This window comes from Orcinus orca, chromosome 2, assembly GCF_937001465.1.
Source record: "Orcinus orca chromosome 2, mOrcOrc1.1, whole genome shotgun sequence".
Taxonomy (NCBI): Eukaryota; Metazoa; Chordata; class Mammalia; order Artiodactyla; family Delphinidae; genus Orcinus; species Orcinus orca.
In genome coordinates this window covers 25,535,877-25,555,538 of record NC_064560.1, presented here as the reverse complement: position 1 = coordinate 25,555,538, position 19,662 = coordinate 25,535,877, and the positions used below count along the sequence as shown (strand labels likewise).

At 39.8% G+C, this 19,662-nt stretch overlaps 1 protein-coding gene across 2 annotated transcripts in view; it reads right to left on the bottom strand.

The window, feature by feature from the left end:
- The window catches only part of GDI2 (GDP dissociation inhibitor 2), a 44,384-nt gene extending 26,380 nt beyond the window's left edge, over nucleotides 1-18,004 (bottom strand). The window contains exons 1-3 of one of the 2 annotated variants that reach the window (XM_033409132.2): nucleotides 17,723-18,004; nucleotides 6,767-6,895; nucleotides 2,743-2,842 (exon numbers count right to left, since the gene is read on the bottom strand). In XM_033409132.2, coding sequence (XP_033265023.1) covers nucleotides 2,743-2,842; nucleotides 6,767-6,853 — 187 coding nt within the window. In that variant the 5' untranslated portion in view covers nucleotides 6,854-6,895; nucleotides 17,723-18,004. The remainder of the gene's footprint in view (nucleotides 1-2,742; nucleotides 2,843-6,766; nucleotides 6,896-17,722) is intronic. The other variant, XM_004281687.4, reaches the window with a different exon arrangement.
- Between the last annotated feature and the right edge of the window lie 1,658 nt (nucleotides 18,005-19,662).

Sequence of the window (19,662 nt, the reverse complement as noted above, 5' to 3'; positions counted from 1 at the left end):
TTACTATTTATATAATAAAAATTTTGTGTTTACAATTAACCTCAAGATAATTCAGTTATTTAACTTCAAATTTCAGGGAAAATTCCAATAGGATCTTTCCACTGAACATATTCCCAAATTACAGAACATAAATTCAAAAAAGGGGGAAAGGGTGGTACATACTTTATTTCATGGGACATAAACAATTTAGTTTTTCAACGTCATCTCAGAAAAAGATGCTAAAAATCACAAGATGCAATTTAAAGATACTCCTCTAACTAAAAATATGAGAAAAAGAGTATATTTTAAATTTCTAGTTTGTGTTAAGGATTAGTTTATTAGTTTGCCTAGGGAAAAAAAGTTTCAAAAAATTCAACAGCTAAAATTATAATGTTCTAAAATAATATACCCATTAAACCAGGAACTAAGAAAATACCGTGATGCGTTTTAAAAACAAAAATCTAATGAACATCCATTACTTATTCTATGCCAAGGCCTTTGAAAGGGTTATTTAACAACTCCCTCAATCCTCAGAACCACCCTATCACATTACTATTATTATCATCTCCATTTTACAGATAAGGAAATGAAGCTCAGACAGGTTTTGTAGGTGGTCTGGGGTCGCCCAGGTAAAGACATTTTGTGAAGTTCTCTCACCGTATGTCACCTTTTTCTGACATTAAAGAGCCTGCAATGGACTGTTAAGGCAGTGCTTCTCTAACGTCATTCTGCTTAGGAATTGCCCGGGGCTCTTATTAAAATACAAATTTTGCTTGGGTAGTTGTAGGTAGCGTCCAAGATTCTGCATTTCCAACCAGCTCCAAGTGCCCCTTAGTCCATGGACTGAACTTTGCAAAGTCTTAAGGCATTACTTTCCTCCGTTTTCTCGCCTCTTCCACCTCCTTCTCTCTGCCTTGGCCTTATTTCCTTTTCTACTCCCTGCCTTCATATACCTTTAAAAAATTTCCTAACAGAAATGACCCACAAGTGTGAACCAGTAATATTAGTGATTCTCAAAAGGATGTACAGAAATAAATCCACTCAGCTGTCTTAAAGTTTCATGTATATTGAACAGTGTCAGATCATTCAGACTTCACTGAGCTCTTTGGTGTTACCTAGGGACTTCACATTATTTTTAAAGCACACAAAAGACCTCCCCCCACAAAAAAAAAGAAAAGAAAAAGCCCACTAGAGCATACTGAATCCAGTTTCTTCTTACTCTTCGTGCTCCGTGAGGCAAAGTGAATCATCAGGTGATCTCTAAGTACCCCCAGTGCATGAGCCCTCTGTTCTGTGATATGAACCCTGCTGAAAGCCATGGTCGCCAACCAGGAGGGTGGATCCACTCTACCACTGCAGTGTTCCTTGGAGCCACCTAAGGCCGTATTTATGACTTCATAGCTGCCATTTCTGCTGCATTACAGTGAGATGTGTCCATGTTTCTATTGATGAGTGAACCTCAAGAAGATCTTCTGACTGGCATACATTTGAGAGCAGCCACAAAGACGTTATTAGTATTTATTTACCAAAAGTTAAGATTTGAGATTGGAATTCTGCGCACACCAAAATTATTGCCTTTGTAGGAATTTTTCTTTTAATATAACTTGATTATGATAATTATTTGAAAAAAGTCACACTTTTTATACTACTGCAATGCCATTAACACATTATGCAATCATTTGTTTTCAGTTCCCTTTTATTCTTTGTCAGGTGCCCCAGCTGTTCCATGGGAGTTGATGAACAGAAGACACTGTCCTGGGAAATGTCTGTTCCACCCAGTTCCATGTGTAGTGAGGAAAGTATACACAGTGTGTGGATCAGTTCCTCAACTGAGTTAAGGGACCTACCTGGAATATGAGCATTTATGTCTCTCACTGTTCACTCACTCACATTTACTTGCTTACCGCCCCCCATCCCCCGCCCACCCACCTGCCTGTCCTTTTCTCTCTTATCTAGCCTAGCATGTTACAGACCAGTTTGCAAACTCATTTCCTACTGAGGCCAGGCAGGTAATAGAAACGAGCAAGGTGGACTGGGCTTAAGGGAAGGTAGGAAGTGGTGGAAGCTGAGGGGAACCTGAGAGCTCAGGAGGCCTTATCTAAGGGAGGAAGCTGCCAGTGAGTCCTTATCTTCCAGCATTTAAAGGGGATCTAGGTGGTTAAGAGAGTGGATCCTAAGAGATCTCATCACAAGAAAAAAAACCCATTTTTTCCTTTTTCTTTTTTGTATCTATATGAGATGATGGATTTTCACTAAATTTACTACGGTAATCTTCACAATATATGTAAGTCAAATCATTATGCCGTATACCTTAAACTTATACAGTGCTGTATGTCAATTATATCTCAATAAAACGGAAGGAAAAAAGGAAAAAAATGAGAAAAAATTAATATGAAAAAATAATTGTGAAAGCTTACAAACTAGAAAAAAACATTAATATGGCTGTTTCTGAAGGCCCAGTTACCTAAGATTGTCACCAAAGTATCAAGAGGAAAGTCTGTTACAAATGCTTACAATTCTGATATTATGCCACAGCATAATTTTGTTTCTCCAAAACCAATTACTAAGAAGTCACCCCCTCTTCCCTCCATTCTTAACTTACCAACTCTAGATGCCTCTAATGGGCCCTATTACTCACCATACCGTTGCCATTCAACAGAATCCACTTCCACATAACTGGAGTAACACTCTCTGTCAACAGGTACTTTCTACTTTCAAATTGGATTCAATGTACTATCATAAGTTTAAGGTGGAATTCTTTACCATTCGCCATAAGGAACTTGGGAATTAAGTCAACATTCCAGTCTCTTCCTCTCCCCATTGATGCTGGTGGTGCTCCAGGTATTTTAAATCTTTTGTATAACTAAAACCAAAACAAAACACACACATAATGTAACAAAATTTAACTTTCATTGCACAACTATTTTTTGATGAAGTGATTTTGGTATAACTAAATACCACCAACATGAGGTAAAGTACAAGTGCATTTCATTTTTAATCAGAACATGTAACACTATTCCAATACATATATAAATTAAACATATTACTCAACTCATGAATGCCAAAATAAATATTGCAGAGGTGGTGTGTATTTGCTTTTAACTAGCAGGAATACAAAACAAACTATTTGTTATGATGTACTAGTTTTGCAGAAACATCCCTTACTATTTGTAGAAATCATTTACGTTCATTCTCTATTAAATAAAAAGCTAACAAAGGCTTAATTTTGCTTCTGTGGTTACATAGGGAGTTAAAAATAAATTTTGGACTATTCAAATCAGAAAAGACAATTAAAATTAGTTCCAGTTAATTTATAATTTACATGAGTTTGAGGCTCTAAAAAGCAGCTTGCAGCTTAAAATTTAATATTCATTCAAACTCATGAATTCTATTGCTAAGATGGAACAGAACAAGCAAAGGTGGTATATATTCACTCAATAAAAACCCCCAAGTTCTTGAGTACATTAAAAAAGAGTACACAACCCAGTCAAAAAATGGGCAAAAGATCTAAACAGACATTTCTACACAGACATATATATGGCCAAAAAACACATGAAAAAATGCTCAACATCACTAATTATTAGAGAAATGCAAATCACCTCACACCAGTAAGAATGGCCTTCATCAAAAAGTCTACAAACAATAAATGCTAGAGAGGGTGTGGAGAAAAGGGAACTCTCCTACACTGTTGGTGGGAATGTAAATTGGTGTAGCCACTATGGAGAACAGCATGGAGCTTCCTTAAAAACCTAAAAAGAGACCTACCATATAATCCAGCAATCCCACTCCTGGGCATATATGTGAAGAAAACCACAATTCAAAAAGATACATGCACCCCAATGTTCACTGCAGCACTATTTACAATAGCCAGGACATGGAAGCAACCTAAATGTCCATCAGCAGAGGAATGGATAAAGAAGATATGGTACATATATACAATGGAATATTACTCAGCCGTAAAACAGAATGAAGTAATGCCATTTGCAGCAACATGGGTGGACCTAGAGATTATCATACTAAGTGAAGTAAGTCAGTAGAGGAAGACAAATACCATATGATATCACTTACACGTGGAATCTAAAGAAAAAATCATACAAATGAACTTAAAACACAGAAACAGACTCACAGATTTCGAAAACAAACTTATGGTTAACAAAGGAGAAACACGCAGGGGACGGATAATCTAGGAGTTTGTGATTAACATACACACACCACTATATATAAAATAGATAATCAACAAGGACCTACTATATAGCACAGGGAACTCTACTCAGTATTCTATAATAAGCTATATGGGAAAAGAATCTGAAAAAGAATGGATATATGTATATATATAACTAAATCACTTAGCTATACACCTGAAACTAACAACATTATAAATCAACTATACTCCAATATAAAATAAAAATTAAATTTAAAAAAAGAGGGGGGCTTCTCTGGTGGCGCAGTGGTTGAGAGTCCGCCTGCCGATGCAGGGGACACAGGTTCGTGCCCCGGTCCGGGAAGATCCCACATGCCGTGTAGCAGCTAGGCCCATGAGCCATGGCCGCTGAGCCTGCGCGTCTAGAGCCTGTGCTCCGCAACGGGAGAGGCCGCAACAGTGAGAGGCCCGCGCACCGCAAAACAAAAAAAAAAAAAAAGAAACAGGACAGCTTGCTCATCTTACTTAACACTAGCTAATAAATATACTAGGTGAAGAAGGAATGACGCCAGTGCATCACTCCACAGATGATTTACAATGGAGAGGTCAGTGGTCATCACCTCAACCAGATCAAATTGAGCATCATGAACAGTGATGCTGATGCAGGCACTGTGCCTCCTTATGGGATGCAGTATGAAGTGCCCAACAATACCTTCTTATAAACTGGCCTAGACTTGCCAAAAAAAAAGAGGTGGCGAGACTTTTGTAGATTAAGAGAATAAAGGGAAACAACACAAAAGGCAATGCTTAAACTAGTTTAAAAAAAAAACAAACCACTCCTACACAGCAATATACAACATTCTTGGGTTCAATGGGGGATTTCAATATAGTCTGGATATTATGGTTTATTTTCTTAAGTGTGATAATGATATTATGATTATGTTGGAGAATGTTGTTCTTCACAGATGAATGCTGAAATATTTAGGTCAAGTATCATGTCTATTACTTTCAATGGTTCAAAACCAATAACACAAACAGACATGAAGCAAAAAAATATTCCACTGGTATTATTCTTTCAACTTCCCTATATGCCTGAATATAGAGAAAAACCCTCTTTGATATAAACATTAAGTTTATTTCATCAAAGTCACTATTTTAAAAGTAACTGACAATATCTATATATCTCCTATAAAGCACAGTACAGCTCAGATTCATACACGTGGATGGTGAACAAACCCCACACAGAGAAATAAATATACTTAGTAAAACACACTTTGGAAATGCTTCATGTGCTCATTTTCTAAAGAAGTAGGAAGCACAGAGTATAGCAAAAGGAACTAAGCTTTGACATGGAAACACCTAAATATCCATCAACAGAGGAATGGATAACGAAGATATGGTGCATATATACAATGGAATACTACTCAGCCATAAAAAAGAATGAAATAATGACATTTGCAGCAACATGATGGACCTAGAGATTATCATACTAAGTGAAATAAATCAGAAAGAGGAAGAAATACCATATGATATCACTTATATGTGGTATCTAAAATATGACACAAATGAATCTATCTACAAAACAGTAACAGACTCTCAGAGAACAGACTTGTGGTTGCCAAGGGGGAGGGAAGCTGGAGGAGAGATGGAGTGCGACTTTGGGATTAGAAGATGCAAACTAGAGCGGACAAACAATAAGGTACTGTATGGCACAGGGAACTGTATTCAATATCCTGTGAAAAACCATAATGGAAAAGAATATGAAAAAGAATATATATAGGGCTTCCCTGGTGGCATAGTGGTTAAGAATCCACTTGCCAATGCAGGGGACACGGGTTCAAGACCTGGTCTGGGAAGATCCCACATGCCGCGGAGCAACTAAGCCCGCGTGCCACAACTACGGAGCCTGTGCTCTAGAGCCCGCGTGCCACAACTACTGAAGCCTGTGCACCTAGAGCCTGTGCTCGGCAACAAGAGAAGCCACCACAATGAGAAACCCGCGCTCCACAACGAAGAGTAGCCCCTGCTCACCACAACTAGAGAAAGCCTGCATGCACCAACAAAGACTCAATGCAGCCAAAAATAAATGAAAATAAAATAAATTTTAAAAAAGAATATATATATGTATGTGTAACTGAATCACTCTGCTGTACAGCAGAAATTAACATAACATTGTAAATCAACTGTACTTCAATAAAATAAATTAAAAGAAAAAGGAACTAAGCTTTGGAATCATATAACCTGGGTTATCAGCCCGTCTCCGTGATCTTAAGCCCACAGAAACTATTTTGCAATCTAAAAAATGGGGATAAAATCTCTTTGAGTGACTGGGAAGATAACTAAGACCATGTGGAAAGCACTGGCACTGTGCCTGGCATATGTTAGGTCTTCATCAAAAGGTACCCTCCATGCACCCTGTCAAGTCTACACTCTATTAACTTCGAGAGGGAATAGATAACTGCTCCAGATGGCAACAAAGGTCACAATTTAAATATCTACAAGCCCCAAACTAGGCGCTCCTGAAAATTATGATGTTACAGATAATCTATTTAATAAAACAAAATTAAAACCATCCATAAAGAAGTAGAGATTCACAAGTAAAAGACTCAAAGTACAAAAGGGACATTAATTTATTTTAATACTTACATCTTCCAGCGGTGTTATAGATGCACTCTCTCCTCCATAATATGGGTTTCTATCCATGTGAAGAACTTTCTTTCCGTTCACTGACATTATACCTGACAGGATACATTCCTACAGGGAAAGCGTAAGTATCTTCAAAGGAAGGAAAATGTTACTGCATGTTTCAAACAGATAATTTTTACAAGCCTGTCATTAAACATTCTTTTAGTAATTAATTAATACTTATGTATACGCGATATTTGATGTAATTTTTAAAGACAAAGCCCTAAAGCAACCAGGGTTCAAAGTGTGTTCTGAGTCCCAAGGTTTAAACTATTTTCATAGTAACACTAAGACATCATTTTTTCCCACTGTGTTATACTTGCACTGACAGCAGAAGATCAATGGTGGATAAAGCAAATTAAGGCGGTGGCTCTAGCTGCACTAGTCATTATATTCTTCACCACAAGGCACTCATGGTTTAAAAAAACAAGGCCAGTTTCACTTAAGACTATCCTTGATGAAGCATTAAAAATCACCTCTGTTAACAACACCCTTGAACACCCATCTTTTAAATATCCCGTGTAGCAAAACAGGAAGTTCACATAAAGCAATTCTAGCTCAAGGAAAGCCTTTTGTGCGACTGATTTGTAAGCTGACCTAGCTACTTTTTTCATGGATCATCATTTTTTTTTAATATACTTATTTTTATTTATTTATTTTTGGCTGCACTGGGTCTTTGTCGCTGCGCGCGGGCTTCTCATTGTGGTGGCTTCTCTTGTTGCGGAGCACAGGCTCTAGGCGTGCGGGCTTAAGTAGTTGTGGCACGGGGGCTCAGTAGTTGTAGCTCACGGGCTTAGTTGCTCCGCGGTATGTGGGATCTTCCCGGACCAGGACTTGAATCTGTGTCCCCTGCATTGGCAGGCGGATTCTTAACCACTGCGCCACCAGGGAAGCCCCACGGATCATCATTTTTAAGTGGAAAAATAACTGACAGACTATGATTGCTCAGACTTAGGATTCTGGCAGACATTTTCTCAAAAATGAATGTCAAGGAAAATAACCAACAGTATTTGTTGCCAAAAATGAAAAGTCAAAATTCTGAATGAGGGACTTCCCTGGTGGCGCAATGGTTAAGAATCCGCCTGCCAATGCAGAGGACACGGGTTCGATCCCTGGCCCGGGAAGATCCCACATGCCACAGAGCAACTAAGCCCATGTGCCACAACTACTGAGCCTGTGCTCTACAGCCCACGAGCCGCAACTACTGAGCCCATGTGCCACTACCACTGAAGCCCACACACCTAGAGCCCGTGCTCTGCAACAAGAGAAGCCACTGCAATGAGAAGCCGATGCAAGCAAGAGTAGCCCCTGCTCGCCACAACTAGAGAAGGCCCATGCGCAGCAATGAAGACCCAACACATCCAAATATTAAAAATAAATAAATAAAATGTATTGAAAAAAATTTTTGAATGAAAATCTTAATTTTGGAAAACTTATAGCCACCACCATGGGTACATCAGATCCCCAATACTTAAAGGACTTTTCAGACAACATCAGTGATATTAACAAATATGAGCTTTTGATATGGCATAATGAAATGTGTCAACAATTCAGAAGACCTGCATTACTAAGTAAAACAGTACTTTCCCAAGTGACCAATGAATGATGTTACAAAATCATACAGGAGGTTAAAAGAGAAATTCAAAGTGCAAGCTAGATTAACAGATTTTAATGTAACGGAATAAGAAATGTTCACTGATGTGGTTTCAAATTTCATATTGCAATTAATCTTTAAAAATACCCTGCCACTTGTGTTTAGGTGTAAATTATAAAAGGATACCCACAACAATCTGAAAGGCTATTAAAATACTCCTCCTTTTTCCAACTACACATCTGTCTAAAGCCTGATTTTCTTCATATACTTCAGCTATGACAAAACTTATGAAAGACTGAACACCAAAGCAGATAAGAATCGGCTATCTTTTAAACTAGATATTAAAGAGATGTGCAGAAAATGTAAAACAACCATACTCTTCTCATAAATTTTTTTGTTTTGGAAAACAGTTATACTTCAAAAAACTGTTATTCACGTTAACATGTAATGAGTTTATCACCGTTATCTTTAAGTGAATAAAAAACATTTTTTTAATTTCTCAGCATTGATTTCTAATAGGATAAATACTGACAGATACTCTTACAAGCAAAAGCTCTTCAGGGACCTCAATTTTTAAGAGTGTAAATAGATCCTGAGACCAAGAGTTTGAGAACTAGAGCCCTAAATGAAGCATCCAGGATAACCATTAATCAACTGACAATCAACAGAGGATTATAAACCATCACTCTCAGTAAAAAGGTAAACAAAGCGTGAATATACTAAGACATACCAAATCAAGATGGGGTGGGGGAGCAGTCAAGAAAGTCAATCCAATTAATGGATTAATGAGAAGAAACACAGAGATGGGATATTCATTCACCCAAAACCCTTATACCAGAGTTTAGGTGATGCGAGCTTTATTTTTTTTAATGACAAAGGAAATTCTCTGTAACTTTATAAATCCTAGTGCTTCTCAAATTTATCCAAGACTCCAGACAACAGAGAACAAGCTCATCCCCCTAGAAGCCTGACTCTAAAATCTTTATTTTCAAAAATTCATACATATCTCAAATTCTCCTCCATAATGTACTATTCATTTTAATATTTTAAAAATATTTTAAATTAGTTACTATCAGGTTCAAATTTTACTCCAAGAGGGTGCATCATTTCTTACTTAGATGAAAAAACATTATGAGCACTCCAGGCCACCTCCAGCCATAACCACTCCTCAGCCCACAGCCACGCTCATGACTTTTAAGAGGAAAGATTTTGAACTCTGAATAAACAGAATCTTGTAGTATACACTTCTTGTATACACCTTTTGGTCAACATATGTTTACAAGATTCATCCATGTTTTGTTTGCAATAGAAATTTTCTTACTCTTACTGTTATACAGCAGGGGTCTCTAAAGTACAGGAGCCAAATCCAGCCTGCAGGCTATATTTGTAAATAAAGTTTTACCAGTAAACACCCATGCCCATTCATTTACATGTTGGCTGTTTTCACTGTACCACATTGGAACTGTAGCTGTGACAAAGACCAAGTGGCCTGAAAAAGCTGTGGACTTTTACAGGTTTGCCTAGCCCTACCAACAGTGGATCTCAAAGAGAGCTCCTGATTTGGTATCACCTTGTGAACTTGTTAGAAATGTAAATTCTAAGCAGATTCTGAAACTTTACTTTGCATCCACATCACCGGGACAGCTTGCTAAAACAGAACGCAAGGCCCCACCCCCAGAGCTTCTGAGTCAGCAGGTCTGCGGTGGAGCCTGAGAATCTGCATTTCTCACCAGTTCCCAGGTGAGAATACTGCTGGTCCAGGACCAGTTTCAAGAACCACTAGTAAAGCAGTGCTGCTCAAACTTTATTAAACACCTGGGAAACTAGATTTTGATTCAGCGTATCTGGGGTGAGGGGTATAACCGTCTGCATCTCTAGTAAGTTCTCAGGTGTTGCAGAAGCAGTTGATTCATGGACCACGCTGCGGGTAACAAAGCCATAGGAGTCTTTTGAATGAATACTCCACACAGATATTCCACAACTTATTTGTCCATTCTATTACAGGTGGACATTGGGATCGTTTCCAGTTTGGGGCTGTTACAAATAATGCTCTATAAACATTCTCAATGTGTCTTTTATGTATGCACTTGTTGGATAGACATCAAGGAGAGTACAGATACTGCCAAACAGCTTTCCAAAATGGTTGTACCAATTTCATAAGCTGTGTCAGCAGTATATGAAAGTTCCTGTTGTTTCAAATCCTTGCCCAACATTTTGTTCTGGCCTTTTAATTTTAGTCATTCTAGTTAGGATGTGGTTTAATTTACATTGCCTGACAAATAATGAGACTGAGCACTTTTTCACAGTTTACTGATAATTGTAGTACCTTCTTTTGATAAGTGCCTATTCATATTATTTGCCCATTTTTAAAGTGGGCTTTCTTTTTTTTACTACTATATAAAAATTCCTTATATATTCTAGATATTTAAAAGTGCTTTATTGGTTATATATATATTGAAAATATCTTCATCCATTCCACAGCTTGACTTTTAACTTTCTTAATGAGGTCTTGATAAACAGAACTGAAAGTATTTTAACTGTAAAAATTAACTCCAATATTATCAAAAGCAAATCACTTGCTTAAAAAAAAAAATCTAAAGAAGTACTAACATATGATTCAATATATTATATGAAAGTAGAATAATATTTACAATCTCAAAAACAGATTATGACATAAACAAAGGAAAACCAAATAGTCACATTTCCAGTTGACAAAAAGTAGACTTCACTGTTCAACTTTTGGAAGCAAAATCACAGCAAGCAACTTTGAGTGTTGCACAGCTTCTATATATAACTTTTCATACTTCACTGCAAATAAGCATGACCCACTCACTGGACCATGGCTCCAAAGGAAGCACTGAAGGCTGAGGCCTAATAAAGGACCCAGGAATATAAAGATTCAGCAGTCCAAAGAGCTGATACTAACTACCTTTAAAGGCATCACTTGGAGCAAATATATTAAAAGCTAATTAATAATTTGCAGGTTCACTGATTCTTCTAAACCCATCTATAAAAGACTGCTTTTACAATGCCAAGAGAATACATAGAAGCACAAATGTAATATTTTAAATTTTACTTTACAACATGGGATGAAGTCATTAATTCACTGATAAAACCAATCACATCTGAGTATAGGGTATATATTAATGATCCCAAAATTTTAGTATCTTCCCAAATTAACAACTCAAAATTAAAATCTACTACTATCTGGTGAATACAGAATAAAAAGCAAAGCACATCAAAGTCAGAGAAAATACTCTAAGTGAATTTCCTTTTTTCACACTAGACAACCTGGACCATCCATCATCTATGTCAAGAATACTGATAACTTTTACCAGGAAACATATATGAATGAATATTAACGAACACATTAGTTTTAAAACTAACAGATGAGAGTGCTCCACACTTAATTTCAAGCTCACCCACAACTGACCTAACAGGATAAGAATATACAGACTCACAACCAAAATAACTAAAACTGTAAAACCATCTTCAGAATCCAAGTTTTTTTGGTGTTTTGTTTGCTATTATGCCTTATTTATTTTTTATTTTTAGGGCTTAGAGCATATTAGGTGCTCAGCATGAATAAGTGAACAAATGCATGCATGCATGCATGCATTAATGATGCACATAGGATGCCTGGCAATCTCAGGTGGGTCTTTCATCCAAACTGAGCTCAGGCCCAGAATCCAAGTTAAGATAATGGCATCTGCCACCCAACTGGTTCTTCATGTTGGCCTACATAAAGAGGTAACCAGATTAAACTAAATGTTTGAAGTTCAGCTGCAGCAAAATTCTAGTCTGTGCAGATGTGTGGGTGCGGTGATGGTCAGGAAGGACCAAATCAGTGATACTGAGGCTCACTTCCCTTCAGCACCTACACATAGCGCTAGGTTTGCAATAATCAGAGTAACTAACTCAAACGGACAGCACCTAAACACACTAGGCGAAGTACCTCTTACGTAGTGAAGCAGCCTGTATGGTGTTCCCAAATATGAACTGTGACGAACCTAAACACAATTGCGAAGGCCACTGGTACTAAAATAGTATCCCAGTATCCTGGAAAAGTTAATGCCCACCCCCCTTCCTACTTAGAGGGCAACTCAGGCTTGGAAGAGAATAGAACCAGAGTACGTTAATATTCTGATGTAAAAAAAAAAATTCTGATGTAACTTCCAAGTGACCAAACTAAACACTATTAACACTCTAAATCCTCCTGCATTTTAAAGTTCTGGAGTGATTTTAAAAAAAAAAAGAAACAGAAAGTAAATGCACACAAAAATGTGATCAGGAAAACAAGGTACCTAATAAGTCATCTTAAAGAAAAGTGTCTTTATACTTATCTAGAAAATATATTAGCTAGAAAACTTTTAAATCATTTAATCTCAGTGGTATACGTCTTACAGCAATAACAATAAAAGTGGAAGTTAGTTTTCAGCAGAATAAGTGTTTCTTTAAATGTCTCTGTCCCTCTAATGCATCTCATTAAAAGCTGTCAAGGATAACTTTTCTTGAAATTTGGCTCTAATTAGATCATTCCTACTCAAAACCCTCTCTCGTTGGCCTAGAAGATAAAATTCAAACTTCTTAACCTACTATCTTCAGCATCCTTGGTGATATACCTTCTTTCCAACACTGTTTCCATTACACCTCTTCATACCTTCTGTTTCACACAAAATAAACTCCCTATCCCCTAAATATATATCCTTTTCTTAATACTGACTTACACTGCTCTCTCTGCCTAGAAAATCATTCCTCCTCATGTTCAAAACTTACCAATATTTTTTTAAACTTATTCAGTTTTATTGAGATATAATTGACATACAGCACGGTAAAGACTTAAGGTGTACAGCATAATGATTTGATTTACATACAACATGAAATGATTACCATAGGTTTAGTTAACATCCATCATCTCACATAGATACAACATTAAAGAAATGGAAAAAATACATTTTTCCTTGTGATTTACGCTCTTAACTTTCATTCATAACATACAGCAGTGTTCATTATCTTTATCATGTTGTACATTACATCCCTAGTACTTATCTTATAGCTTAAGTTTGTTCCTTTTGATTACCTTCATCTAATACCCCCTTCCCCCTACCCTACTTATCAATTATTTTTAAAAGCCAACTTCAATAACTCCTTCTTTATGCAGGTTTTTCTGATTCCCCTATCTGAATTCCCACATGTGTGAATTCCCTTATGGCACTTAGTACTTTCTCATATTAACTCATATTATAGTTACCCCCACATGAGAAGAAGCTACTCACAGACAGGTGTGTTTGCCTTTTTATTGCCCATAATCGAGCACAACAGTCACAGGTAACTGAAACTGAGTAGGCCATTACTCCAGTAAGTCTTTAATCAGGTACTGTGAGAGGGGACATAAGGGTAACTGCAGGGTATCACGTATGCGAGCCAAACGTTTACCTAGCGGTCTTCACAACCAAATGTCTCACTACTACCTCGAAATGCTGAAATATGTCTGATTTTACTTCTACTCTACTGGACCAGTATGCTTAAGGCTGATTTAAAATACAAACTGCCTACACAGTATTTATACCTTCCAAAAATAAGACATTTGAACACATTGGTCCTATGATCACTACTGCAGTGGACAGAAAGTTGTTTGTCCATAGAACTCAAATAGCAATGGCAAGGATTGTCAAGGAGTAAATATAAAAGGCAATTCAAGATTTTTAAATGTGGTACAAAAACTCCTCTTTGAAGTCGCAAAATTTTAATAAAGAGAAAGGAGGAAAAGTATGGCTGGGATATAAAACAATGTTTTAAACAAATACTGCTGAGAATAATCTGGTTAGATATCACTAAAGTGTCCTTTTCGATTCAAAACTCCTTACGAAAATTACCATGCAGCACAAAACAAAACAAAATACTGCTCGGAAGCACAAGCAGCTGTGGAGCTAGTTACCCTTATTTTATTATTTATTACTATTTCTAAGAAGACTCATGAATTTATTGCCAAGCCCAAAGTCAATCAGAAACAGCAAATTAAGTGGTCAGAGGCTGTCGACAGTCACCAGCCTAACCAAAGTAAGCAAAGAGGAAAAAATGAAAAGTAGACGGTAGAACTAACTCCCAAAGCTGAGCAGTCTAAGAGGACTTAGTAAGGAGGCCAAAGTTCCTACAAAGCTCCCTAGGTCTCAATGGCTTCATTATGTTATAGCATAACAGTAATTAATCCTCCTGATGTGAAATCTTTGTTATCAGTACATTAACTATGTTCCTTAGTCTGTTAAAGAAGTTGTGATACCATTTGAAAGGTTTTTATCTAAAAGTTATGGTATAAAGGGATAGCCCTCACTTCCTTAAAGAACTCAATTATATGAAATATTCCATTTCTCCTAGACAGAATGAAGATTTTGCTCTAGTTTACACTAAATTGTTTTATGCCTTCTTTATCAAAGTTACTATCAATATTTGTGCACTATTATGACCTTATTTTAGATGTAACAATCGATACAAAACAGTGACAACATTAGGCAACACAGAGAAACCCCAACACTTCCTTACACTTTATATTAAAAGTAACAAGTTAATCGCACTAAAAAATGCACTGACACACAGGCATCATGCAGTATTTGGTACCCACAACTGATAGCACACACCTGTTTTTAGGTTCTTAAATCTCAGGCACTAAATATTTATAAATCAAAAATTAAGAAAAGTAAATGGTATGTTCACACCAATTACTCAAAGTTAATTATAATTTGAGGCTTTTTAACTTTGGTGATCTCTTCATTTAAGTAATCAAAGTCCCTGTATCACTAAAAATGAGGGTATAAGATTTTATCACTATCAAAATCATCCCGGGGGGCTTCCCTGGTGGCGCAGTGGTTGAGAGTCCGCCTGCCGATGCAGGGGACACGGGTTCGTGCCCCGGTCCGGGAAGATCCCACATGCCGTGGAGCGGCTGGGCCCGTGAGCCATGGCCGCTGAGCCTGCGCGTCCGGAGCCTGTGCTCCGCAACGGGAGAGGCCACAACAGTGAGAGGCCCGTGTCCAGAAAAAAAAAAAAAAAAAAATCATCCCGGGACTTCCGTGGTAGCGCAATGGTTAAGAATCCACCTGCCAACGCAAGGGACACGGGTTTGAGCCCTGGTCCGGAAAGACCCCACATGCCGCGGAGCAACTAAGCCCGTGAGCCACAACTACTGAGCCTGCGCTCTAGAGCCCGCGAGCCACACCTACTGAAGCCCACGTGCCACAACTACTGAAGCCCGTGTGCCGCAAGGAAGAGTAGCCCCGCCCCGCCACAATTAGAGAAAGCCGGCGTGCAGCAACGAAGACCCAATGCAGCCAAAAATAAATAAAATAATAAATGACAGCAGAAATGTATCTGATTACTAGTTAAGTATGCATCTATCATTCACCAAAACGGTCACAATTGATCCAAATGAAAATTTAAATAAGGTGCATTATCTTAACTTGGTTGTTATGCAATAAGACTGTGCCCTCTTTGAGACAAAGTGATACTTCCGAATTAGGCATATAGAAACCTGCATGAGAAAGGATTTGCACTTATTTGTCCGTGTTTAACTGCCCTAATCAAGAGCAAATCTGAAAGACCAGCAATAACCGTAGAAAAACAGTGGAACTAACTAGCTCTTACAATATGCTGGCAACAACAGTGCCCATTCCAGTGGGCAAAATCCACCACAAACTAATAAGCTCAGCTCAGAATCCCAATTAAGCACTTAGAAAATGAAAAAAAAAAACACCCTGCAGTGGGTAGGCTATTCATTTAGGCATCCAACAGTCTTCCAACTCACCATCAAAAAAGAAATTCAACCCAATACCTCACATTCAAAATGACTAAATAGCTTTCTAGGTAAACAATCTCATCTATTCGGTACTATTTCCTAGCCAGTCCCATTTCTTTTTCTGGACTGCTGAAACATAATGAAGCATTCAGAAATGAGTATTATCCAACAATCACCATAAATCACCATAAATATAAAAATGACATGCCAGAAAAGTGCCATTCTAGTTCCCAACAATCTTTTCCTAAAAAACTGGCCAAATGCAAGTTTGACAGTTTTCTCTTGTCCAGAGAAATCTAAAATAGTTACTCTGGAGTGTTAGCTGAAAGAAATATTAATTCCATCTTGAGAGATTACAATGCATTTCAACAAATTCGTAGTGGTTTACATTAAATGACTCCGGACTTTGAGATCAGTTTATATGGGATACGCAAGATCAAAATCAGTATTCATCTTTTAAAACAAAGCAGTCCAATGTCAGAATTTCAAATTTCCAAAAAACTTTTGATAACGGAAATGGTCCTCTCTTCAAATGGAATTCTTTTGCAAGATGAATAGTCTTCATTTTCCTTTAAAAGCACAAAAAGAAGTAAAACATCTGCCTGTATTATTTGCAGAATATTATCTAAAGTTCTCTAAGCAGACAGCCAGGAAAATAAATTTACCATGGTATTACGCACACCATGCAGTAATAGAGAACCTGGCCTCTAGCACCCCATCACCAACCTCTTTCTCAGGGGAAAGCCTCCAGAAGAGACAATGTAGGCAAGGACAGACCACACAAAAGTAAAAGATGGCAAAGGCCAGGTGAGAATGGACTAGACAAATTTTGAGAAAACTCATTTCCATTCTACAGTTGCTCAAGTGGGATGGGAGGGTGGTTAAAAGAAAAGGATAATGCTTCTCACCTGGAGTGGGGCAGGAGGATGAAATCTAATTTTCTCCAAAAATGTAAGTTCATTGAACTTAATTACCTACCAAACAGTGATTATCCAGTGACTCGTCACCGACACCGACTCGTCACCGACACCGACTAGTAGTAGAGGCTGAAGTCTAAGTAGGAAATGCCACTGTGATTGGCCTCCACCCTCCCCCACTCCGCCGGCTGCTTTTCTGTTTCCAATCGCGAGAGGCCATCAACCCGTAAGGAAGACGCATCAATACACCAATGCGGGCTTTTCCGGCCTCTGCTGCAGCAGAGCGGACTCTCGTTTCCCACCTACTCTTACTCGGCCGTCACAACCCGCCCAGGCACCTGCCGGACCGGGCTTTCCATCCCCCGGTGTCTCCTCCCCGTCCCGATGCGCCGCCCGGCCCGCAGGCCCCGCCGCAGGCCCGACCCGCCTCCGCTCCAGAGCGCGGCCCGAGACCGCGGCGGAAACCGGCCCCACCCGGAGACCCTCGGAGGCGAGGCGCGGCGCGGCCCGCGGGGATGGGGAAAAGGGGGCTGAGCAAGGCGTGCGGCCAGCCCTCTCCCGACCCTGAACCCCGGCCCCCGGCCCCGGGACCCCCGCCCCTCCCCGCCGGGCCTCACCGTCAGGCCGGTGCCCAGCACTATCACGTCGTACTCCTCATTCATGGCGGGGCCGGGCGCGGACGGAAGACCAGAGAAAAGAAAAGGCGCAGTACTCTAGGGGTCGGGAGCTAGGCGGCCACCCTGAGGAGGCGGAGGAAGCGCTCAGGCCGGGCCCGGGCACAAGGGAAAAGGGAAGCGGGAGCAGAGGGAAAACGGAGCTGGCGAGGAGGGAGCCGGCCGCCACCTCAGACGGAAAGAGAAGAGCGGGGCGGGGAGGGAAGGGAGTGCAAGAAGGGAAAGAAGGAGAGGCGGGCGGCGACTGGGGCCTCTGCAGCCGGGGCGGGGCTCAGAGGAGGCCGTCGATCACGCCCTTCCCGCTCGCTCATTGGCTAGATCCCCGTCGCCAGCCCAACCTTCCTCTTTTCCTACCTCTCGCGAGAAGAGGGCGGGCCGTGCCCCTTGCGGAATCCGGCTCTCCACGCGGCGGGCTGCCGCCGTGGTTGGGGGCGGGGGCGGTCGCGCGTTGGCCTCCGAGGGCTGGGGCGGGAGCGTGCTTGCGGCCGGGAGGCAGCTGTCCAGTTCGTTACTCCCGCCGCCCAGCGGGAGCCTTGCCGCCGCCCTTGGACTTTGGGCCAGGACAGCGAGCGGCCGCCCCGGGCCCCGCAGACCCGGAGCTGACGCCATGTGACCTGGCCCTGGCTGCGGCTCAGCCCCCTGCGCACCTACGGCGCGCCTAGGCTGGTCTTTTGCAACTTCTCTTGCTTTTCTTTCTATCCTGCCTCCCTTTCCTGAAGGAAAAAGGACCCAACATATTTTAAGGAATTCAGAAATCACTGTTTTCTCTTACTTCCCGCCCTGTGTCGTCCTTGCTTGATGCATTGCCCCTTGTGCAGCCTTAGGAAAGTTAGAAGAGTTTTAAAAAACGAAAAACGAACAAAAAATCTTCCTTTTAAAAAGTTACCCTTCGCATAAAGGGGAAGGCCAGATTTGATTGGAAGCAGGTCTGAGCCTACTGAGGGCTATAACTTAAACCAGCTGTAAAAATAGCTGACCAGTATGTGCATCGGTTTACGCCATGAGTGTAGCAGGAAAGAGTCCCTGTTTGCCTTCCACTCCCTCTACCACTGACCGCCCGGCCCTCCAAACACACACACACCTTTTTTTAGGATTCTATTTGGCATCTCCAGCTCTGGGTGAGGTGTAAGCAGTGGCTTGTGTTCTCAACCAGAGAGTAGACCCTATACAGACCTTCTATAAAGGTAATTTTCCTAAAGGCCTTGACAACCTGTGTTTTCAGCCTGTGACAGGTCTGCATACTCAGCAGACAAGAGTTGGTATTTCCTTCAAGATTTACTCTCAAACATAGCTGGATAAGTGCTATTATGAATAGCATGATAGCATAAAGTAAATCTTGGTAGACAGATCTGCCTTCCTTCATGTTTAAATCACTGATTCAGGAAAGAATGTAACAGTTTTTTACAATGTTTCTTCACCCCTAACTAGAGGTTAAGAAGGTATATTATATTGGAAGATGGACTTTTTTGGGGGGGTGAGGGGGAGGGAGAAGAAAGCTGCTTAAATTTACAATTTTTTTTTAAGATGTTTTTGATGTGGACCATTTTTAGAGTATTGAATTTGTTACAGTATTGCTTCTGTTTTATGTTTTGGGTTTTTAGCCAGGAGGCATGCAGGATCTTAGCTCCCCCACCAGGGATTGTACCCCCTAGTTAGAAGGTGAAGTCCCAACCACTGGGCCACCAAGGAAGTCCCTATATTCAATCTTAATTGGATCTGTATACATTAGTGACCAAATGAATTTTTACAAGTAGACAAAAATCAAGTGCAAAGTTACTAGACTACTGAACAGATTGTGTAACAGTGTAACTGACTTTTCTTTGGCTAAACAGATGATGCCTTAAGAAAGTCCTGCTGTTACTCTCTAAGTAGTCAGGTGTCAT